The sequence below is a fragment of the Strigops habroptila genome, chromosome 14 (genome assembly GCF_004027225.2).
Source record: "Strigops habroptila isolate Jane chromosome 14, bStrHab1.2.pri, whole genome shotgun sequence".
NCBI classification, from domain to species: domain Eukaryota; kingdom Metazoa; phylum Chordata; class Aves; order Psittaciformes; family Psittacidae; genus Strigops; species Strigops habroptila.
The window spans coordinates 3,165,872-3,190,159 of NC_044290.2; the positions used below are offsets into that span (position 1 = coordinate 3,165,872).

At 41.5% G+C, this 24,288-nt stretch overlaps 1 protein-coding gene across 4 annotated transcripts; it reads left to right on the forward strand.

The window, feature by feature from the left end:
• Position 1: 1 nt before the first annotated feature.
• On the forward strand, positions 2 to 23,284 carry MFSD11 (major facilitator superfamily domain containing 11). Of its 4 annotated transcripts, XM_030506482.1 has the most exons (16): positions 2 to 169; positions 690 to 827; positions 2,468 to 2,627; positions 2,826 to 2,996; positions 4,442 to 4,497; positions 5,752 to 5,859; positions 6,230 to 6,309; positions 6,408 to 6,504; positions 8,658 to 8,716; positions 11,214 to 11,355; positions 12,173 to 12,213; positions 13,316 to 13,381; positions 15,624 to 15,749; positions 16,931 to 17,105; positions 18,200 to 18,335; positions 18,806 to 23,284. In XM_030506482.1, the coding sequence occupies exons 4-16, from the start codon at positions 2,901 to 2,903 to the stop codon at positions 18,971 to 18,973; spliced, it is 1,350 nt and encodes a 449-aa protein (XP_030362342.1). In that variant the 5' UTR covers positions 2 to 169; positions 690 to 827; positions 2,468 to 2,627; positions 2,826 to 2,900; the 3' UTR covers positions 18,974 to 23,284. The 4 variants fall into 4 exon arrangements, with proteins under 4 accessions (XP_030362342.1, XP_030362344.1, XP_030362346.1 ...); XM_030506484.1 differs by lacking the exon at positions 690 to 827; XM_030506485.1 differs by lacking the exons at positions 2 to 169; positions 690 to 827 and having other exon boundaries at positions 2,234 to 2,627; positions 2,829 to 2,996.
• The last annotated feature ends 1,004 nt before the right edge of the window (positions 23,285 to 24,288 follow it).

A 24,288-nucleotide genomic window follows, 5' to 3' on the forward strand; every position in this document is an offset into this window, starting at 1 on the left:
TTCCCCCGCTCCTTACCGGCCGCGGATCCTGGAGGAGCGCGCGCGGCAAAGCGTCTGCTAATATTAATAACTCGCCCGCTGTTAAAATTAACCGTTACGGCTCCTCCGCCGTTGACCCGGAAGGACTCGGCGGAGACGGGGAAATTTTGAACAATGTGTGCTGAAAACGGTACAAAACAAATTAAAAATAAAAAATCTGAAATGCAAACGGAAGCAGGGCTGGTGCGGGGGGAGGGGCGGGGAGCGCCGCCGCGCAGAAAGAAAAAGCAGCGTTCCCGTAGGGAATGGGCCCCCGCGCGGGCGGGCGGGAGGCAGCTCAAAATGGCGGAGCGCTGTGAGGGGAGGCGGGCGGGAGTCGCAGGCTAGGCGCTGTGAGGGCAGGCGGGTTGTGGTCTCTGGGCGGTCTGCGCCCTTCCCGCCCGCTGCAGCTGGGTGTGTGCGACAGTCGCCGCTGTGAAGGGGCCCGGCTGTGCGCTTCGTGGGTTGTTGTTCACCTCCTGCCCGTAGCGGTGCTTGGGGAAGCCCTCCTCGGTGCGTGCGGCTCGGGATGCGGGCTGTGGTAGAGCCGTGCAGGCAGACCCCCGCCTTGCTGGCGAGGCGAGCTCCCCCGGCTGCACCGTGCCTGTCGGGGAGCTGCGAGCCGAGCTGGGAGCGTTAGATACCCCGTTTACACACGGTGTTCTCTCCAGGTTCGTGCTTTGGTGAAGAGCGTGCGTGGTGAAGTGGGCACAGGGGAGATGAGCACAGCCCTCGTGTAAAAGTGACAAGCAGATTCACAGAGTTTTGTCTAGGGAATAACGTGAAAGCTGCCTCCCCCTCCCCAAAAGGTGTGGTATGTGACTACAGGCACTGACTAAAATTCCCGAACTCCAAGTGTGAGTTATAATGCCTCGTTCCTCTCTTAATAAGTGTTTCTATCCATCTGTTCCATAGTACTATGTTAAAAAAGAATAAAAAGAATAGTGATGTATTTAGTGAAATGATAGTATTAACAATGAGGAAACAAACTCAGAATTTAAATCCTCATTCTTGCTGCAACTGTGTCTAATAATTTTTGCACTGAAGTACACAAATAAGTAGTGACATCAGTAGAAACCCAGAAGCAACAGGACTTCAGGAAGTCAAATAAACTAGTACTGATTTTCACATTGTGTATTGCTTCATGCTATATTTGTTCTGTTTTTTTCCCCAGATAATTTTGCTTAAAAATTGTAATTCATCTGCTGAAATGTGAAGAAGGAGAAATGTGAAGTTTCTCTTTACAATGATTACCCTAAAGTGACAGAGCGAGTGTCCTGGGTCCCTTCTTCCCCAGTTTCAGGCATTTCAATACAAGCTGTTACCAAAAGAATTACTCCAGCACACCAGCCCGGTTTGCCATGCAAGTGGATGAATCTTTATGCTGGCACAAGGGAAAGAGGCATGAATGGGACACAGTGTCCAGGGGATGTTAAAAAGCTGGTACTATAAATTCATAATTTAAAAAAGGAAGAAGAGAGCTTTGCTTGTATTAAAAAAAACCAAAACCCACCTTGATATTCTAATTGGATCTTTGTAGAATAGCCTGTGAATAATTGTATGGACTTTATTCCACTAGTGAAAAATAAATACTGTTTTGGAAAGAAAAGAAAAAAAAAAAGACATTTTGAATAAAATGCAACTGAGGAATTCAGAGTATTAAATACATGATGATAGCGGGGATGCAGGTTTTATTTCATCCTTTACTGTTGCTAGCAGAGGTGATATTTGGCGATTTGGCATTTACTTCAATCAATTATGTATTTCCTTCCCTTCCTGCACTTAAGTGGAGCTGATTTAGCTGAATGCTCCAAGGCTGACCTGGAGCCCCAACAGGGCAGACAGAAGATGGTGACAGTAAAAAGCAGCCATTCAGTCAATGTGTGATTGAGCCTCTTTCGACTTTTAGCAGAGATCTTCACAACTTAAAGTTCAATTGATCTGAAATGTATTATTTAGAAACAATGCGAAGTATAATATTAAGGGCATGCAATTGATAATTATAATGCTGTTCCTTGAGATAAGGCAGTGAAAGATTATGAAGACTCTTTTCTATCCTGAGTCACTGGGACAATGACAGAAGCACCATGTGGAGCTTGTGTGCTCGTGGTGCTGAGATACGTGGATTTTCCCAGGCGAGAATCATTTTTCCTTTGGAATAACTCTGTTTTGATTCAGTGGATTAAACAGTTAGATGATTTCGTGAGACTTTTCTTATCCTGCCAGTGGATAGAGATTACAATTCTTAGACAAGTACAAATCATTTTATGTTAAGGATGAGGAGATTTCCACCCTTTTAAGTAGCAAAGATGTACTCTCATAAAACTGCATTTCCCAGAGTGCACAAGGGCTGGGTCAGCTGATCTAGATTGGGAAATGTTCCTTATTTCCTGTCCAACATGCATGGAAATGACTCCTGTGGACAAATGTCTCATCTTCCCTTCGTCAGGTGATTCAGAGGCTGTGGTCCGGAATTCTGATTTCAAACAATGGCAAGCAACTGAGCTGATGAACTAGCTTGGTATTTGGGAAACTGCTTCATCTGGGGGAAAGTGATGTCATGAAGAAGTAACACACTGCAGTCTGCTCTGTTAACTTCATGGGAAAAGGTAGAAAATGTTGGTCTTTACCCTTTGCACCAGACTTTTCTTTGGTGTTTGCTTTTCAAGTTCCTGATTTTACTGTACAATATTTAAGAGTTAGTTGATGGTTGTGTTCTAACAGCTGATAAGTAGCCCTCGGTAATCATCCTTTTTTAAGCTTCCTTGTTTTTTCTTTTATTCCTTTTGCTTGTTTGTTTTTAACAGCAGTTAAGAGGAAACGTTTAAAAGAAAATAGACTTTTTCCAGACTGAAGCTGAGGCCTTGGCAAGAAAACACAAGATGTCTCCTGAATCCAAAAACCTTTTCAACATCATTATCTTGGGAGTCTCATTTATGTTTATATTCACTGCTTTCCAAACCTGCGGAAATATTGCGGTAGGTGTGGATTTCAAAATGTGCCAAGTTTTCTATCACAGTTATTCATCCTTCCTTGTCTTTTGTGTACTCTAAGAGGTACTTTATGTGGCATTTCTGAATGTGCAAGACACCTTGACATTTTGTCTCTATTGGCTCTGTGTTAACTAGATTAAGTTGGTGAACTGGATAACTAAGCAGTTTAAGGTGGCAGAGCTACACATGGTACTGTGCCTGATTGCTTAGAAAGTAGAAAATTAATCTTACCAAATGTTTGCCATTTAAAATAGTGTCTTGTTTTGACACTTGAAATATTTAACAATTGAATTACATGGGGCTTTTCATATTTCTGATTATTCCGTATAGTCTCTTTCAAAATATTTCCCTAAGTTGTTATTATTAACTATGCCCACGAGTGTTTTTCCTAATCTAAACATGTTTTTCTGTTCTAACAAACTAGATATTGAGGGGGAGTATGAGGATAACATCTGACAAGTTGTTAGACTTCCATAATTGCTAAAACTGCCAAGTCACCAGCTGAAAAAGTAATTTACTGCTTTAGTAGTGTGTATCTCTTTGTGTGGTGAAGCAAAATTGAGCATAACATAATCCACATTTACTATTAAAAGCAGATTGCACTCTTAACTACTTACAGTTTTAGAATCCTGCTACTGATATACTCAGTCCAGGTCCTCTAACTTACGGAGCTGTCGACATTGCTTTCAGTATTAGTAATGTGCCTGAAGGACAGTTGGATTTCAACATACCTCTTGAGCCTACAGGTCTTGCAGCTTCTCTTTTCTTGTGTGCAAGAAGAATCCTTCCTGGGTTCAGACATATAAATGTCCTTCACTGCTTTATAGGAGTAACTACTTTAGGATAGTTTTTGTAAGTGTCATGTTCAGCATGGCACTGGATGTGAGTACAGCCCAGGAATCTTAGAAGTTCTGCAACGAATTCAGAGCACCGCACTGAATTAGACCCAGTGATCATGCAGTCATGTAATTTATTGTCATTAAAGTCATTCCAAGTGACTTTCAATCAGATCTGCCTGCCAAGCCAACTAATTCCATGGTCTCGTGATCATTAAAGCTGATTCAAGGGAAAAAATAGGAACAGGAAGGTAACAGGAAACCAGAAAGAACGGAAACTCTAATCAGAAGCTCAGGGTTAGGCCAAATGAAGAGTATTTTGAAACTTCTCCTTTTTTCCCACTTTTAAAATGGAGACAGTCATACAAATCTACCTTAGAGAGGGGTTCAGTGAAACAGAACTACTGTGAAATAATTTAAGGTCTCTGATGAAATCATGATATACTGATTACTACTACAAACATGTTTTCCTGCCGAATATCTCCTTCACCTTCATTAATTCTAATGTTTGATACTAACTTCAAACTGATGCAAGTATTCTCAGACTACAAGATATATTCTAGTATGTGACAATGTATGATTTTCTCCTCACAGCAAACTGTTATCACAAATTTAAACAGCACGGACTTCCATGGCAGTGGCTACACAAGGTAATTTACACAGATCTTACTTTGCTCCTTGCAGGGTGAAGGCAGTTATAATGCCATCCGCTAGAGAGATTGTAGCATTCTGCTGACTTTACAATTTCGTGACATACTTAAAGGAGTTTTAAACAGGCTTCTCACATTCACTCCAGTTCTACTTTGACTTACTTCTAGTTGAGCTACAGATCTGTTTTGCATGTTCTCTTTCTAGGGAGAAAACGCACCATATGGTCATCACATTGTCAGCATTTTATCTTAGGAGAGGGAGAATGTGGAAGTTTTAAAATAAATAAAACTGCTAACTAAGGCCTTGCTGGTTTGCCTTTAGAATCATAGAATCAGAAACAGCCAGGTTGGAAAAGACCTTTAAGATCATCAAGTCCAACCGTTCCCCAGCACTGCCAAGGCCACCACTAACCCATGGCACTGAGGCCTCGGCTACACGGGGTGTGAACACTTGCAGGGACGGTGACTCCAGCACTGCCCTGGGCAGGCTGTTCCAATGCCTGAGCACCCTTTGGGGAAGGAATTGTTCCTCATCTCCATCTAAACCTCCCCTGGTGCAGCTTGAGGCTGTTACCTCTCGTCCTGTCACTTGTTACCTGTGAGAAGAGACCTTTGTGTAGTATAGGTGGCATGGATAAGCTTCCAGGAGATACTGGAACATAAATGTGGAAGAAGCAGTCAGAAATGAGAAGCAAAGCCACAAGGAGCTGTTCTGTTTGTTAATTGCACTGGCACAGTCAAACTTGTCAAGCGTGAGCAGGGACCTTTTGTATCCCAGATTAACCTGTCATGTAGGAGAACATGGTTGCTGCTTTGAAGGGTTTACTATCTTCATTTAAACTAAAAATATAGTTGGTAGAAAATACATCTGTATAAAATTTCTGTGGTGTATTTGGCAGAACATAAAAACCTCACTGAGAGACAAATGAGGCTCTGGAACATTCTCCTCTAGCAGTCCTAGGCACAAAGTACAGTAACTATCGTTGAGGCACAGTTTGACAAATGCATGTTGTAAATTACTATGCTGGCCTACAATAGCCTATTCAGCAATCCAAGAAACACTCCCATACAGAGTGCAAGGGATGAAGGTAACAGAAGACTGGAAGGAAATGTTTGACCATGAAGGTTATGCAGTTACTTAAATCATGTATGTACTTAACCTGATGTTTTGGAATCAACTGAATGTTCCTAAATCAGTTGCACTTATACCCTGTGTTTTAAGTACTTAATCATCTTTGTTGTTTATTTTTGTAGCATGTCCATCATTTATGGAGTATTCTCTGCATCAAATCTTATCTCACCCTCAGTGGTTGCAATAGTAGAACCTCAGCTCTCCATGGTTGTTAGTGGTGTATTTTATAGGTAAGTATGGCTTTTGAATTTTTGTCTGCTTCCTCTTAAGTAATGCTTTGTCTTTTTCACATCTAAGGCTACCATGCCATATATGACGTTGTACTGGCTAAGCAAAGCAGCTTGGACAGATACTATTTGTCTCAGTAGATGTGTGACTGCAGAGTTACTGGAAACAGAGTGTATTTTCCCCCCAGCATTTCCACACTTTGGAGTTCAGGTCGTGGTCTCAGGGTAATGACTATAGAAAAGAAAATTCTACATGCTTAGTGGAGTAAAGATTCCCTTTTTTCACATACAACCTGAGCTAAGTGAGCTGTCTGATGGTTCAAAAGCATTGTTCACTTGTCTGTATGCAGTAAACTGATCTGTTCTATTCTAGCCTGTACATTGCAGTTTTTATCCAACCTACTACATGGGCTTTCTACACTGCTTCTGTTTTTATTGGCATTGCAGCTGCTGGTAAGCATTGTTCTTACCCTGCTTACTGTTCTTTGCTATATTTGAATACACCTGTAAAACGTTTTTATTACTTGAGCAATATATTCCGTCTCTTCCAGTCCTATGGACAGCACAGGGAAATTGCTTGACTGTAAATTCAGATGAAAACACCATTGGAAGGAACAGTGGAGTATTCTGGGCACTCTTACAGTCCAGGTAAGCTTTATTTGTGAATCTTTTTTTGGTTGGGTACACATTCTACGTCTTACATTTTGTGGTAAGTGGGAGACTGCATCAAAAACCACTCCACTGACACCTTATAGTCAGTGAATCACAGAATGGATTGGGTTGGAAAGGACCTTAAGATCATCTACTTCCAACCCCCAAGTGGGAGGGAGAGGTGGAAGGAACATTTCTATTGCTATTGTGCATTAATAGAACAGTGAATGGAAGTTACATAGTGCAAACCTCTGCTCTCAATGTGCTAAAAAGACACATTTCTGTTAGGGGAGCATTGACACATGTGACACAAATCTTGTTGATTGTGAGGGCTGTGCTAATTAGTGTCAGGACCCTGAGTGCTCTAATTATCCCTAATGGTTCTGAACCACCTCACCTGGCACCTCCACCACATCCTTCCCATCTGCTCGTGGGCCCAGGAGCCTCATTTAAACTTGGTTCTGGGTGTTCAGTTCTTCTGGAGTTGTGTTGCAGGAGGCTGGGTCTCCAGCTCAGCTGTAGCCGTGTCTGTGCCTGGCTGTGGGTCCTGCTGATCTAGTCTACAGGCTGGTTTCCCATTTTGGCTTTGTTCTGTCTTCTCACTGTGGACCTGTGTGGGAATTGCTAGACCTGACTCTGGCCTGTGGGCTGACTTCTCAGCTTGACCTCAGCCCTGTCTTATCAACATGAGCTTCTGTGATGGTCAGGACTTTAGTTGACCCTGCTTACAGTTTTTGGGTCTGCCCTGCTTGCCTTGCTTGAGGACTGTGGGACTGGGCTCTAACTGCTCAGGCGCCTTCTCTGCTGGATGTTTTATTGCCTTGACTTTTACCCCCCCTTTCCCTGAAGGAGCAGCCAGACCTCGCTGCTCGCTGACAAGGTGAAGATACTGAAGTTGGACCTGGCAGTCAGAAGTCAGAAAAGAGATCTTCTTGTTGATAGTACTCTGATAAGTTTGAGTGCTGTGGCAACCAAAAAAGTCTTGGCATTAAGAAAGGTGGTGGACACTATATTGCTGCCATTGAGTATTTTTGGATATGGTTTATGGCTCTTGTGTAATGCATTTAGGGTGTGGGGGAAATAACAAAAACATGCAAGAAGGGAGAGTTGCTGACTTGAGAGACTAAAAAGTCTGGGACTCTACTGAGGAGGATTATGCCATGTCACCCGAACATGGAGGTTTTCACCAGGCGAGCTGAATGTAGAACTGTTGCTCACCAAATGCTGCTGCACTAGAACTCGGGTCACTTGGTGAAACCAGAAGAGGGCTGGATTGAAACAGATAAGGTGCTGCTTTATACAGTGGGTGATTAAACTTTTACAGCTTGTTGCCACAGGAGGGTGTAGAGTTGGATGGTGTCAGCAAGATCAAAAAGGGATCAAACAAATTCACTGGCAGTAGGTCCACAAATGGTTCCTCAAGAGAGAGACCTTCCGCCACCTTTAATAGAGTTCTGGATAGTGGGAGATGATGAGAGGAATGAATTGCTGAAGGTGCTTAGGCTGGTGAGCCTATACCAGAGGGCATGGATAATGTCTCAGCCAGTGGCATGCTGCTTCTGTTCCCTGAGTTTCAGGTTCTATAATTAACCTATCAGAATGTTATCAGAGTAGCAATTTCCACAAACACAAGTAATTGTGTGTTTTACAGTGAGTAAAATGCATGGCTTTATATGAGGAAAACTGGCTCTGGGGCTGTTTGGAATCACTATTCAGAGTTACTAGATTTTATGAAACACTAGGTAGGAACATAGAATTTCCCTTGAGCCATTAACACCAGTGCTGGAGCAATACTTCAGGACTCTTCTGAGGAAGTATGACAACATCACCTCCAGAAACGTGTCCACTTTCTAACCTATACCCTTCCAAGGTGAGAGACGGGCAACATAGATGCAGGTTGGCTCACTTTTGCTATCACTTTTGTCTTGATTGCTGGAAATGAAGAGCCAGCATTCCAGGGAAGAATCCTCTGCTGTGTTTGAAGCTTTGTATAGAGTAGGCAGTTTGCATGGAAAGGGATTATTAGGCTTTATTTCTTTCACAGTGGCACCGTACTGGTTTTATGCATAGTATTGGTAGTACTGTGATGCTACACCCTTAATCTTACCACAAAAAGTCCTGTTCACCTTTGTTGTCCTTTTTGTTTACAGCTTGTTTTTTGGAAACCTCTATATATACTTTGCTTGGCAAGGAAAAACTCACATATCAGGTGGGTATTGCTTGCTTATATGGGAGGCCATCCTTTAAAACATGGTAGCATGAATAAACAGATGAAGTAAGGGACTGGAAAGTGGCAAGAAATTTACACAATAGCAGACTTTTTCTCCCCCCTAATTTATTGTAAAGCTGTTTTTGGAGTATGTTTTTCATTTAATGTCCCATGGTACTCCCAGCCCTTGTATTGTATACATTATTTTCCTGCATGCAATACACTTTGAGTACTTCCTTTAGGATATTGTCTGTGAAAGTCTTCACAATGCTGGTTTAGAGTAAGGTTTTCCACAATAGCTATTCTGGGATTTTCCCTGCACAGACATGCTCATGCCAAAATACACATTTCATAGAATCATAGAATGGTTTGTGCTGGAAGGGACTTAAGATCATCCAGTTCCAACCCCCTGCCATGGGCAAGGACACCTCACACTAGACCATGTTGCCCAAGGCTCTGTCCAGCCTGGCCTTGAACACTGCCAGGGATAGAGCACTTAACACTTCTCTGGGCACCCTGTGCCAGCGCCTCAGCACCCTCACAGGGAAGAACTTCTGCCTTAGATCTAACCTGAACTTCCCCTGTTTAAGTTTAAACCCATCAGCCCTTGTCCTATCGCTACAGTCCGTGACGAAAAGTCCCTCTCTGGCATCCAAAATAGAAATAAAAAGAAGGAAACATTCGTGATGACAGATAGCAAAGGCAGGCAGAAAATATTTGGGGGGAAAAGTATTCTGGAATGGCTGTATGTTTAATATGCACATTATCCTATACTAAAGTAAGTTCCCAGTATAGACTGAGATTGATTAAACTGTGACATAAAGGAAAACTATCCCAGTTCACAGCTGCACTAATCATTGTGGTGATGCAAAGTAGTGTAGAAGACAGAGGTTGAGATGTGCAGCTGCGCTGAGAGTGGGCTGCTGCTGCTTAAACTGGCACTGTTGCTGGTGGAGTGTTTAAGAACTTGGTCTTCCTTTCTTGGCATAGTTCATGAAGACTAATTCCTGATGGGATTGTAAAGAGCAGGACTTCATATGCTTAAGATGCTGGATAGTTGTTGTGACTTGGTGGTTTTAAAGCAGAGATCTATGGCAACTGTTTAAGCAAGGCGAGTAGGTGGGGGTATCAACTAAGAAAACAGAGCAAAATCTAAGGTTGTAGTTATAAAACCTGAACTGGGAAAACCCAACATTTTGTCAACAAATAGGGTTGATTCCTGTTCTGTAATGACTCTGAGAGTTTTCCTTGTTGTAGTCTTAAAGTAAAATATCTACTGGAAGTGTCAATTCTTTTTAACATTTAAAAGATGAGGATACTTCAGCTGTAGTCAATCAGGAATAAGATGTTGTCTGTTAAAGGATGATTATTAGGCTTCAGAAGTACTGCCCTGTTGAGATGAATAGTCTGCTTCATGCTGCTGTTAGATCTGACTTCAGGCTCTCCACAGACACAGGCTTGGTAGCACAGCAGAGGTTGATTTTTGGAGATCATTTTCCATATTCCTTCATCTCTAACAAAAAGGTTTAAGTTTTATTGAAAGTATTAGAAACACTTTGAACCTGGTGGGCCTGAAATTCCCTGTGTTCCAAATTTCATTGCTCTTGCTAACCACAGAATAGAGCAAGTAACTATGAGGGAGTTCTGCTGTTACATTTTCCTCCACCTTTAAATGTCTTGAGACTCCTCTTTATTACAAAACGTTGATATTGGAAGGTTTGGTGTTTAAAAATCAATTCCTCCTTCCTTTTACAACCTATAGAAAATATTACAGGCATTTCAAGGTTAAACCCATATTCTCTTTTTGTCCTGTGATCATACGCATGTTATATTTGGAGCAATTTTACATTTACCTTTAAGCTAAAGGGGAAATAAATACAAGTGTAGACAATATCTTCGGAATCATACACTAGTTCAGTCACTAGTAGCTATTTCTTGGCTTTTTTATTTCCCCTGCTTAATATTTGTAAATGGAGTGACTTCTGTAGTGTGCTAAACGAGTGGTGAGTGCAGCAGTTACCTTCCTCCAGCTGCACATCCCATGCTCTATCAGTTACTGAGGTTTTGGTGGGTTTAAGGCCCTTGTAGTTTACAAGCCTTAGCAGTTCCTGATGTTATGGCACTAATATTTCTGATGCCACTGAAGAGCTTTTTTAGCAACCTGAAGGGATTTGGGGTAGTTTGCTATGTCCACTCTGAATTATGTAAGTCTTGAAAGATGTGCTTTCTTCTGCTAATAATTTATGCTCTCCTCCTTGGTCCTACCCTTTGCATGGCAGAAAATGCCAGTGACACTCTTTAGTATGCTGATATTTTATTAGCATCATAAAACTGAGGCAGGAATTTGCCAGCAGCTGGGTACCTTGTGCTCCGTGTGGAAGGTAGGTTAGAAAATGAGCATGCATTCTAAGCAGCTCTGGAGGATGTCTGTATTAGTTCTTTAAGGTATTTGACTTACTTTTGCACATCTACTTATGTCTCGTTTGTTTTTCCACAGAGAGTGATCGCAGAACTGTCTTCATTGCTCTGACTGTTATCAGTCTTGTGGGCACAGTTCTGTTCTTTCTGATTAGGAAACAAGAGGACACGAAAGCTCCAGGGGAGGAAAATTCCACTAATGAAATCCCAGGGGACAGCTCGTAAGTGTTGATGGCAAGAACATGTTGTTACATTTGCGCTCCTAGTCCTCACTGGAGCATCATGCATTTGGTTTCCCCTCTACACTTGAAACATGAATGTTGTGAACAACCTGAACTTTTTAGATTTACTAGAATAGTGGCTGTACTTCAAGTGAGAATGAATGTTCTTTATATGGTGTATTCTCAAGGGTGGAGTTCAGTACTGCACATGGCTTTTCCAGTAAGCGCATGCCTTTGGAAAGCTACCTTTTACCTCTGATTATTACTGAACATGTATCTGCCTTTCATAGTCTGTCTTCTCCTCATCAACCCAGTTTAAAGGCTGGAATAAGCAGAAAACCCTTTTTATAGGTTATCCTTTACATACAGAAATATGCTTTTCATGTCTTGTCTGAATATATATGTATATGCCACCCTGATAAATACACTAGAAACACCCAGGTACACAGATAGATTCAGTACAGCTTTGCCCGAGGCATCAGTTTAAGTATTTTTGCTTTATTTAAAGAACAATGTAAACGTTAGAAAAAGATAAGTAAATATGCCTGTGAAAAAACGGTTAAAGCTAAATAAAGCTCAGAAGAAAGATGCTGTTAAGCAGGTTAATGTTGGAATGGCATTCACTGGCACAGAAATACAGGGGTTTTTTTGGTTAATAGTTTAGATTCTCAGAAATATTTAATAATATAGTAGCATATTCCAGGAAATAGTGCTGGGCTAGAAAGTATACAGGAAATTGGATCAATTGACCTGCCTTCCAGCATAGCAAGATTGTGGTTATTCTTTTCCATTTTGACCAAGTCATTTATTTGCCCAGGTCTGCACAAAACAAACTGACAAGAGCACTGGCTGCCTTCAGTAAGTACGGTTCCACGTAAAAGTTCCTTTAAACACACTGACATGTCCTTTCCAGCTCTCCATCATTCTGCTGATAATGTGATCATGTACTAATCACTTAGAGGAGAAATTTGTGAACAAACAAGGCGTCAAGAATGCGTTTCAGTTATTCCCCTTTGAATATAGGCCTTCAGGGATAGAAGAATGACTGCCAGATGATGATGTCTTTCAGACTGGAGATGACAGTTCCCTAGGGATGTGGGGCTGATGAGTTTTAAGCCTGAGAGGAATTGAGTTGTCTCTGTGAGCATTTGGGATTTTGAGCCTATACAAAATAGGGCTTGCAACTGGAAAAGCTTGGGAACCACCAAACTCCTTTCAGGTGACAGTATCATACAAACAGATGACTGAAAGGAAAGAAAGTGAAGTAGACGTCACTTCAGTTACGTACTAGTAGAGTCTAGGAGAAATTTGGAGGGGTACTTCCTTGTAAAGTAGCTTGGATCTGAAACTCCATCAACATCTTCCTTATATATGAGCTTCTTTATAACAGCTTCCTTGTATTTATGCTCATATAGATGAGCACAAAAAGAACTTGAAAACTTAAAAAAGCTTAAAAGCCGGAAAGCTTAAAAAGAAAGAAAAACTTTACTAACAAGATAAGGAAGCAGTTACATACTGTTTTATTTAGTCACCAAATGACACCACAAGAATTTGAACTGGAGCACCTGCAGTTGGCACTGGAGTTTGAGACGCTCTGCATGTAACTGTTAAGTTTGTTTTGAGAACATAGGATCGTCACTGAGAATATATGCATCCTTTTAGGAGACAGTCACCATGGACTGAGTACAAATACACAATGAACAGAGAATTGTATGCTCACTGAAAGCTGTGTATCCTGTCTTTAATATTTCCCTCCTTGATTTTCTTACAAAACAAGGATTTCAGATCACAGCACGTCTTTTATAAAGGCAGGGCAGGGTCAGTTTTAGCTCTCTGTTTAATGAACTCATAGTTTGCAGAATTTTAACCTGGTTTTGCTGTAAGCAGAGAGCAGAAGAAAGTGTAGGTTATCTCAGTGCTATCAGAAGTTATACTAATTTCCATTATTATGTCTTTACAGAGAAATCTATAAAGCTGAGCTTCACCAAAGAGATTCTGCTTCTCAGTGTGACAACAGCATACACAGGTATGCAGCAAGCAGAGTGGATAATGTAGGAATGTCAGGGCATTGTTCGGAATGTTAACCCCAGGGCAGGTTTGCAGTTCCGTACGTCTGCAAACATTACTTGAATATTTCAGTTGACTTTGAATAAGTTACAACATCCCTGTGTTCTGAAAAGCATTTCTGTACAGGAGGAGGGGTGCACCAAGGCCGCAAGTACTGACAGATGTTGTAACTCTGGATTCAGTACAGCTCTGGGTCCCAAAATGAGGGTCAAAGTGGCACATGGCTCTTCTCTCACTCGGCATTCCACTATCAATAGGTTGTAGATTGTTTAATGCAGTTGCATTGGAATTAAAGTAATGCTTGTACATTATACTTTGTGTCACCTTCATTAAGGCATGGGAGATTTCTAACAGTCTTTGGTTTAGTCTTGGTTCTTTTGGGGAAAAATTTAGCCATTTTCAACTATTTTTGTTATTAGTATTTGCTGTGGCAAAGGCTCTCCTTAGCAACTTGTAGTTAATCCTGGTCTGCCATTGTTAGACTAAATACAATTATTTTTGCCATATAGAACTGATTCTTCCACAGAAATACTCTTAAAATGTTCAAAATGATACTGGGATCCTTTAATGAGTTTCTGGGGGGCTTCTTGCTCCTTATTTGGCTTCAGAAATAGTTTTGTTCATGATCAAATTAAGTTTTAGGGAGAATAGATACCTTCAGAACCTCAGCTCTGAGTCCCTGTTATGGAAAATTGTTGTTAGGTCTTGTAGATGGAAAGAAAAACTTAAATGTGAACAAACTCTAAAGGGTGCCACAACATCTGCTGAAGGTTTCAGTCAGCTTCTGGTAGAGAAATAGCGATGGGAGCTATGAAGTCAGCTCGCACCAGCCACTGATCTGAGTTACAAGTTACTTCACGGCCTCTCCAGTGTTGTGTTAACCCAAATTAACCAACTTGAATTCCTCTTGTAGCACAATGGGAGCGTGAGCAAGGTAACAAGAACAGGGGTTCAGGCAGGTTTGGCCTGATTAATCCTAAATTTGGGTTTCCAGGTAGCAGGAAAAAAGCAGTCCAGCCTGGGAGAAACAGCTGCTGCCACCTGGTGGCTCCTGGTCAATATTGTCACTTTATGTAGGAAAATAGGAAATCCCATAAATCAGAGAATCAGATAGGTTGGAAAAGACCTTTAAGATCATCAAGTCCAACCGTTCCCTGCCCTGCCAATGCCACCACTAAACCGTGTCACTGAGGGGCTCGTCTACATGGATATTGAGCACTTGTTATCACTTATTCCTTGGGAGCACAGACCAGCCACCTCCTGGCTCCATCCTCCTGTCAGGCAGTTGGAGAGAGCGATAAGGTCCCCTCTGAACCTTCTCTTCTCCAGACTAAACCCCCCCAGTTCCTCAGTGGTTCCTCATCACACTTGTGCTCTGAATCACAAAAGCTTTTATTAACGAAATTGATGGTTAGGTTATTAAGACTGCTCAAAGTTCACCCTTTTTGAAGCTGTGCAGTATCCAGGTAGCCTGGACCAGGAGACGGTGTACTATATATTTGCAGTAGCAAAAGGCAAAGGAGGTAAATTATAAACAGGTCAATTTTTGAGCAGTTTTTCTTTGTTCAGGCATAAGTTTGCATTGTTTTAAATACGCTTTTTATTAAAGAACAGGTATTTTTATACTGACAGTTGCTTATAGTCATGTGAGATGGACTCAGCTTTGTCACCTTTCCTCACAGTAATGGCAATAAAAAGTGTTTTAAACAGCAGTTCTTTCTCAGTTTTTATTCATTATGTATGTATAGAAAAGCAGCACAGTCCATTTTAGGAATCTTGGCTCCTACTTGGTATTTGGGATGGGGGGACATTCTTAGGACTGCCATAACCTGGGGAGGGGAATTCTTACACTGAAGTTATTTTATTTCTTCAGTTATTTGAAGTGTTATTTCACATGAAAGTTCAAAATCCTTGAAAATCAGAAGTATAAACTAGCTAGAGGATTGTGCCACAGCAACAACACTGACCCAAAGTGCCTGTGACACTAGTTGGTGATGCTGTTCTTTCTGATTCAGTTTTCCTAAGCTCCTAGGAGAATATCATAAATACATAGTTTAAAATTCCCTGTTTGCTTCTCTTGCACATACCTCATTTAAATATATTTACGTGAAAGAGACTGTAGAGAAAAACAGCCTTTAGACAGAAAGATTTGTCATTACTTTGGTAATGGTTATTTATTATTTGTTTGGTTTCCTTCAAAGGTCTGGAATTAACCTTCTTTTCTGGAGTATATGGAACGTGCATTGGTGCTGTGAATAGGTTTGGCAGCGAAGCAAAAAGCTTTATTGGGCTCTCTGGTATTTTTATTGGTGTTGGAGAAATTTTGGGTGAGTCTAAATTTACTACCTTGGTACACAAAAAAGGATTAAGATGATATAGTTATTCAAAATGGGATTTGTATTTAACAGATAGTGTCTTTCAAACTTCCAGTAATGGGTATGTGAACAAAACCTGAAATAATAGGAGTAAAATGAGCAATGTGGTTCCTTAATGCACTGTGAATTACACATCACACTGTGTAAAGTGGTTCTGGAGCAGGAGGTGACAGACTGATTGAATCCTAAGATTCTGCATTCTTTTTTGGATTAGCACAAATCATATAATCACAGACTGGTTTGGGTTGGAAAGGACCTTATGATCATCCAGTTCCAACCCCCTGCCACGGGCAGGGACACCTTCCACTAGAGCAGGTTGCTCCAAGCCCCTGTGTCCAGCCTGGCCTTGAACACTGCCAGGGATGGGGCAGCCACAGCTTCTCTGGGCACCCTGTGCCAGCGCCTCAGCACCCTCACAGGGAACAACTTCTGCCTTAGATCTAACCTGAACTTCCCCTGTTTCAGTTTGAACCCATCACCCCTTGTCCTATCACTCCAGTCCCTGATGAAGAGTCCCTCTCCAGCATCCTTGTAGCTCCTTTCAGACACTGGAAGCTGCTCGGAGGTCTCCACACAGCTTCTCTTCTCCAGGCTGAACAGCCCCAATGTTCTCAGCCTGTCTCCATATGGGAGGTGCTCCAGCCCCTGAGCATCCTCGTGGCCCTTGCAATGAGTGAAACCCTGGGCTACGATGCCATTTGGGGCATTTTCAGCCTTTTGATATCCTGTTTTTAAACAGTATTTTGTTTACATTTTTATTATTTAAGTCATATTGTAACTTCATATTTTAATGAATTGTTGCACTAAATATGTCTTTCTTTTAAAAAGGTTAGCTTGTGTTAAATGAGATCTACTGTTTGAATAAAATTGAATGAAGTAATTGTTCTTTGCTTAAACTCGAGTAGTGCAATGTTTAACCAAAACCCACTGTTCACTAGCAGCCTGGATGCAGAGAGAGAGGTCGTGCTTTTCCTATTAAGAGCTAAGCACTTGTCCATTGATCTTTCAGTTATCCAGCATGGGGGAATTTATAATCTAAGTTGTCAGCACTTTTTTTTACAGCATTCTAAGTTTGGTTCTAATTTTCACATCTTCAGTTCTGGTTTAATTATCCAACTTTTCCACTGCTACAGGTGGAGGAATCTTTGGTTTGCTGAGCAAGAAGAACCGCTTTGGCCGGAACCCTGTGGTGATGCTTGGCATCGTTGTCCACTTCCTAGCCTTTTACTTGATTTTTTTCAACATGCCAAATGATGCCCCTATTGCTCCTATGGAAGGAACAGATGATATTGCTTACATGACTCCAAGGTATGTGAACTTTTCCCTTCGGCTGCTATAACTCGATGTATCTAAACAGCTTGTTCCTCTAACAGAAAATTCCTTGAAGTTGCTTTTCTGTGTAGTGACTAACTCCATAGAAGAAGCTTTCAGGAATGCTGTTTTCATGCAAGGTATATATTCTACCAGTGTGCATCCAATTTAGGCACTTGAATGGCATAAGAATTAAAAGCATTAGGATGTTTGATAGCAAATATGTTGCTTGAGAACTGCCATTCCTACAATAGTTGCTGGTCTCACTAGTGTACTGGATGTCAGGAATTCAGTTCATTTTAAAACAGTGTTGGGTTCAGTTGTACTACAGCAGGAACACTGAGGAGGTGTTTTTAGACACTCCATGCAGCAGCCTTGTGCTGTTGCACTGGTTCCAAAGTCTTTCAATGCTTGTTGTCAAATCCACTTGGTCTAACTGATGCTGTGCTATGCCTGTCTTACAGCACTAAGCGTTAGGGGAAGGATGTAGGGAGCTTTCTTATCGTTGCAACTTCCTTTTGGAGCGCATTTTTGCCAATTTGGCTGAAAATAGTGTTGTCAGTTTGTGCAGACACAGCTGCTAGCTTGTAACTAAGCACTTAGAATCATTGAGGTTGGAAAATACCTTGAAGATCATCAAGTCCAACATTTACCCATAGACTGCTAAGTCTCCCCCTAAACCATGTGAGTTTGTGCCAGTGCAGGTGACTGTTCCTTAACTGGAGTGTTTTGCTGCAGAATGAACTGATAGTTCTCTAATATTCCTGCAGATTTTATGAACTCACCATGCATGTGTTTCAGCTTCTAGTCTCTGCCTTGTGGATTTTGTGGCTCCAAGTACCAAAATGAGGGTTTTTTTAGTGGTTCTAATTCAGTCTAGAATTGACTGCAGGTAATAGTACTTGGCATTCAAGAAACTGAAATCTGATGAAACTCTTCTTCTTGCCAAGCCAGGCATTCCTAGTTCTCTTCCAGTGAGATTTAGGTTGATAACTTCCATGCTCAGTTTCCAATCAGTCTGCCAAATAGTTTATAGATGTGTAACCTGTTTGAATGAATGGCTTTTAAATTTGATTCACTCTCTCCTTCAGCAAAAACGTGGCCATATTCTGCAGCTTCCTGTTGGGCCTGGGGGACAGCTGCTTTAACACCCAGCTCCTCAGCATTTTAGGTTTCCTGTATTCGGAAGACAGTGCTCCTGCCTTTGCCATCTTTAAGTTTGTTCAGGTACTACTTTACAAAGCCTTTTGAGAGTATGATTGTGGAATGTTATCAAAATATTGGGTTGAGTTTTTAATGAGCTGAGAAGGTTTCTGCAACAGATTTCATCATGAATTTTGGTATAGAATAGTTTGTAATGCTGTAAGACTGGAAGCGGTTGTCAGGACTGGCTTCAAAGCCTTGGCTGTGGTGTTTGTAGACAAACTTCTGAAATAGCAGAGAAGTGCATTTGAGATGCTACAAACACTTTCGAGTTTTCTACAGTGAACACTGTTTAAATACAAGTGAAAACTAAATCTGGTGTATATCATATCAAGCCATATGTGGAGCTATAATGAAGTTTTATGATTGGATAGCATCCACTGCATGCTACTGAGAGTTGCACATTAAACTTTATATATCAATTTGATAATCCTGGTGTGGTAATACGGGATATCTCCACTGATAATCTCTTTACACTGTGTTTTTCCTCTCAGTCCATCTGTGCAGCAGTTGCCTATTTCTACAGCAACTACTTCCTTCTGCAGTGGCAGCTCCTCATCATGGTGGTTGTGGGCTTCTTTGGGACAATTACCTTCTTTCTGGTGGAGTGGAAAGCAGCAGCAGCTCTTGCTGCCCGTGGCTCGGACTACAGCAGCATTTGATCCACATACTGTGCCTAGTCCAACGTGAGGAACAGCACAGGCACCTTTATTGTGAAATGACGTGAGAAGGTGAAAAGATCAAGTTGCTGCAGAGGTTGGGATGGAGGAAGCTACTACTGAATCACCATCAGTTTAACTGCATGTGGAACATGAGAGAAAACTCCACAATTGAAAGGCTTTCCTTGCTTTAATCAGCTGGGTTTGGTATTTATGGTCTTAAAAATCCAGCGTTAGAAATGGAAGGGAATGCAGAGATCTCTGGATTGAACAACTCTGTTCTGAGATGTACCTTTCAGAATGTAATTGCCTTGTTTCACTTTACCGTGCACTACAGAATTAGTTCAGTGGGTTTTTTTCCTCCTAAACTATTTTCCTATATCCTGGTTCTGCAGACACTTGAATTCTTGTATTGAACAGTGATATTTTTATAGGGTACATGGTATACAGGATGTCTGTGCAGCTGAGAAATCAATTTGTCATTGACTTTGCCAACAATTAGACATGCAGAAGTATTTCTGTGGGAAATGTTGCCTTCTTATTCTCTATCATCCAGTTCCTTGTTTCCCATTTGTTTATTAATCTATTTCATGTGCTTAAATTTTATCAGATCCATGTTTTGGGTTTGGGTTTTTTTTTGAAGAAAACGGATGAAGTTGTAGTGTGCTGCCAAAGATTTGAGAAGAATTTGAAGTAGTTGCCCTTGGCCACCTGAAGGATGTGATTGTGAGAGCTGTGAATTGTTGATGGTTGAAATCAGCCTCTTGGGTCAGCATCTCAGAAGGGAACTGTGTTACTGTGTTGGGATTGCTGCTGAACCTTTCTCAGGGTAATGCCACACGAAGGACCATAAGGCACAGCTTCACTCCCAGGCTCCCAAATAGTTCTTTTTGAGGTCAGTGAAATTCCCATCACGATTGGTGATGGGAGCATTATCTAAGGTAACTTTTTAAAGTGCAAACAGCTCAGAATGTGAATTGTAAGAATAATCCTGCAGTGTTTGGTCTACTGCATGGTCTACAAAGACCTGAAACACTTGACCTAAGTTGTTTTATTCAGGATATTTTTGGGAGGACTGTACTGTAATCTTATGCTGCCAAATGCAAAAGCCAGGTTACTAGCACAGTAAGTAAGTTCTAATCCTAAGCTGTTACAGATGGTGTAATACAGGTGAATGCAACTCACCTGGGTTTTATCTGTCTACATGACTCTGTAGTATTTGCACTTATGTTTCTGTCTAGTGTGCAAACAAGATGCAACTGAGAGCAGCTATGGAACATTGAGAGGGTGTTTGTAGACACTCCATGTAGCTATTTTTAGAAAGGTACCATTTTCCAACCTTTTTCTATGCACAGATCAGGATGTTAATATCTTGTCTTTAAAGATGAGTAAAAAAATCCACTCAGTATGTGTCAGTAGCTCCTACATGTCATAACAACGTAGGTATGCCCAAGGTTAAGCTTGTTGAAGGGAGTATGGTATCTCCTGTGACATCAGCTGTCACTTCTTCTCTCAAAGGGCACATAACATGCAGCTCCCATGAAGCACAGCCCTCTTCATGCACAGTCAAACAGCAGAGAGGGATTATTTAACAGGCATAGAGAAAGGGAATTTTAAATTCACTGCAGGCTTTTGCTGGGAGATCAGTAAGTTGTTAATGGGAGGATGAGAGGGCACCTGAACACTTGGCAAGCAATCAAATCCAGGAGGACAGCCAGGAGAGAAAGCCCTTGTGTATGCACAGGAGATTTTAATGAATGATGGAAAAGAGAATGAGGCAGAATACACACTTGAGCGAGGGGTTACCAGAGCCGCTCCAATTTGTCAGACAAACTGGGAAAGCATTCAGTATTCAATCAATATGTACGATTAATGTGACTAGCAGCATTCTAATGCCTCTCACTCCTGTTATCCTGTAATTTGAAGCAAACTATTTTTATATACCGAACACCATCAAAGGTATAACTGATAGGAGGCTGCCAGCGATGAGAGTTCTCTTGTTGCTACACATATTTGTGTATTCTCCCAAGTACCAAAATGGATAAAGAGCTCTTTTTTTATGATAGGGAATTACTGATGTTTGTCTCCAAGCACTTCCTGGGACCTGTTTTCCCCTATATATCAACAAGAGAAGAAAGTCTTTAAGGTGCAGAAGGAACAATTTTGTCCTGCAGTATGGGGGGGTGTGTGTGTAATGATTCTTGGGTCTTGTGGTGATGAGTAACTTCTAAATGCTTTTAAAACAATGCTATTTAATTGTAATAGTCAAGTGCAAGGCCCTACACCTGGGTCGGGGCAATCCCGGGCACTGCTACAGGTTGGGCAGAGAAGTGATTCAGAGCAGCCTGAGAAGAAGGACTTGGGGGTGTTGGTCAGTGAGAAGCTCATGACCAGACTTCAGTGTGTGCTTGAGCCCAGAACTGCCCCCATGTACTGGGCTGCATCAAAAGCAGCGTGACCAGCAGGTCGTGGAGGTGATCCTGCCCCTCTACTCTGCTCTTGTGGGACCCCACTTGCAGCACTGTGTGCGGTTCTGGTGTCCTCAGCATAAGAAGGACATGGAGCTGCTGGAGAAAGTCCAGAGGAGGCCACGAGGACGATCAGGGGCTGGAGCACCTCCTGTGTGGAGACAGGCTGAGAACATTGGGGCTGTTCAGCCTGGAGAAGAGAAGCTGCGTGGAGACCTCAGAGCAGCTTCCAGTGTCTGAAGGGGGCTACAAGGATGCTGGAGAGGGACTCTTCATCAGGGACTGTAGTGACAGGACAAGGGGTGGTGGGTTCAAACTGAAACAGAGGAAGTTCAGGTTAGATCTTAGGCAGAAGCTCTTCCCTGTGAGGGTGCTGAGGCGCTGGCACAGGGTGCCCAGAGAAGCTGTGGCTGCCCCATCCCTGGCAGTGTTCAAGGCCAGGTTGGACACAGGGGCTTGGAGCAACCTGCTCTAGTGGAAGGTGTCCCTGCCCGTGGCAGGGGTTGGAACTGGATGAGCTTTAAGGTCCCTTCCAACCCAAACCATTCTATTATTCTATAGCTAGGCAACAGCTCTCTCAATTTGCTTTTTAAATTGATCCCTTTTAATGATGAACTTCTGTGATGTTCATCTGCCATTGAAGAATTATGTGAACTATTCTCTTTGAAATTAAAAAAAATTGCAAGGTTTGGGTGGTTTCAAAAAGCATTTTGAGACTGAGTTTCAGGGATGCTCATGAACTGAAGTTTCAGAACCTCTGTGTATCTGATACTTTCCTTTTTTTCCTCTGTTCTGCTTGGTTTGACAATATCAGATAATGTTAGAAGGCTGTTCAGAAGTATTTATTGGGGCATTAAAGTGAAGAAAGTAATACTCTGTGACAAGTTGTACAAGAGATGATGACATTCTCAACACTGCATCATGGATAGCTAATTTTTTTTACTCTGTAAGTATCACTTTTGCCTTTTGCTCTGAAGAGACAGTTCTGGGTTACTCAAGCTGATGATGACACATGATTGCTTTTCACTTACAGTGCCAGGATTTGGCAGGAGGTGAAAAATCCACCCAGCTCTACACAATTGTTAGGTCAACAGTTTTGGTACAGTAATATAAAAATTGCTGTAATAATGTTTCTTTCATTACTTTAAGAAATAGTAATGCTGCCATCTATTTATGATTCCATCTCTTCATCTTTTTATCAGCACTTACCCACCCTGAGACCATTCATTTCACCTCCTCGGCCTTTGAACAACGTCATGATAATCTGAATTGGGAGTTTACAGTTAAGTGGAATTTGAAAAAGGCTTTGGCTGTATTTTGCTTGGTTTTATATTATGAATTTTATCTATATAAGCAAAATAACACTTTATATTGCTTGGGTTTATTGAAAAGAAGTTTCTCACTTGATTTTTTTTTTTCCCCTTATCCTTTTTGGTTGTTACTAAGGTTTAATATCCTGACATGTCATATCCCCTAGTTTTTCAAACAAATGCTGAAGAGGAAATGAAAACTTCTATTCTTGACATTTCAGTGCCAAGGAAGCAGCTACAAATTGGTCTTTAATGCAGATCCTATAAGCCTATCTTTTGTCTTGCCAGTTGGTTTTCATTCTGATATATGAATGTATTGAAGGTGAATTTCTCCAGCTGTAGACCTTGTTCAGAATTAGGTGATGTGCTTTTACTTGCGTTACATTAATTTCCTTGGGTACAATCAATATTAACAAGTTGAGATAAAGAGAACCACTTATAAAATGTTCTTTATAACTAATTCTAATCTATAAATCTCTGCAGATACAGCTGAATTCATAAGGGATTAAAAAAAACCCAACCCAAAAACCCCAAAAGAAGCCTCAGAACCTTTACTAAAGTCCTTGTCTTAGCAGAAACCCTCCTGTAGTACAGTTATTAAAACCAAGAAGTTTTCTGCTCGAATAGTTCTTACAATTTTTGTGACCATTGTAAACTGAACTGAAAAGAACTTCCTGGTGGAGTTTGCTGGTGTAGCTTCATGGAAAACTAAGTGTCTAAAACTGTGAATTCAGGTCTCTGTGTCAGTTAACCAGGCAGAGGAAGCTCCGCTTGACTTTCTTTGAATTCCACAAGTTTACTTCAGCTCTGGAATGTGGTTCACTGGCCTCCAGTCTGTGCAATTGCCAGTAATTAAAAGCTATGGAGACTGCTTCTGAAGGGTATCAGGGGTGTGTAAGGACAACCTTAATAGGTTGTTCTCTAGGGCAATGACTGTTTGCTTTCAGCGTAAATAGGAACCACTGTGTTCAACATCATGGCAGTTAAGACAGGATCTTACAACCATTAATTTTTCCAGAGAAATGTGTTTTCAAAGGCTTGGTCCGCACCACTGTTTTCCTTAGAGGTCTTGTAGCCCCACTTCACGCTGATTGAATGGCAGCAGTAGTTAATACCATGTTTTCCTTATTCTCTGGTAGGTCTAACATGCTGGCAGAAGTATTAAACAACAGGAGAACTTAAAGGTGGAGGTGAAGTTGAAGGCAGGTGCTCAGCAGGACACTCACCATTCCAATATTAACTCCCTGTTCAGAAGCAAGGCTGAGACTCTTGTAGTTTTCATGGAGAAATTCAGCATGATGCTTTGCTAAGTTTAACTTTGGGGCTTGTGTTAATACCTCAGAGAAGCACTAATGAGAAAGTGGAAAAAACCATCCTTAACGTGCAATAGAGAGTAAACCTGGAGCTGGGAGCAATTGTCTTTAGGCATGTGAAGGGGGTGCTTTGTTCAACCGAGTTTGGGCACTTACCTGCTTGCTGGCATGAGCTCAATTTCTACTTGTTTCATACCTCCTCCGCTATCTGGGTTATTTCAGCTGGT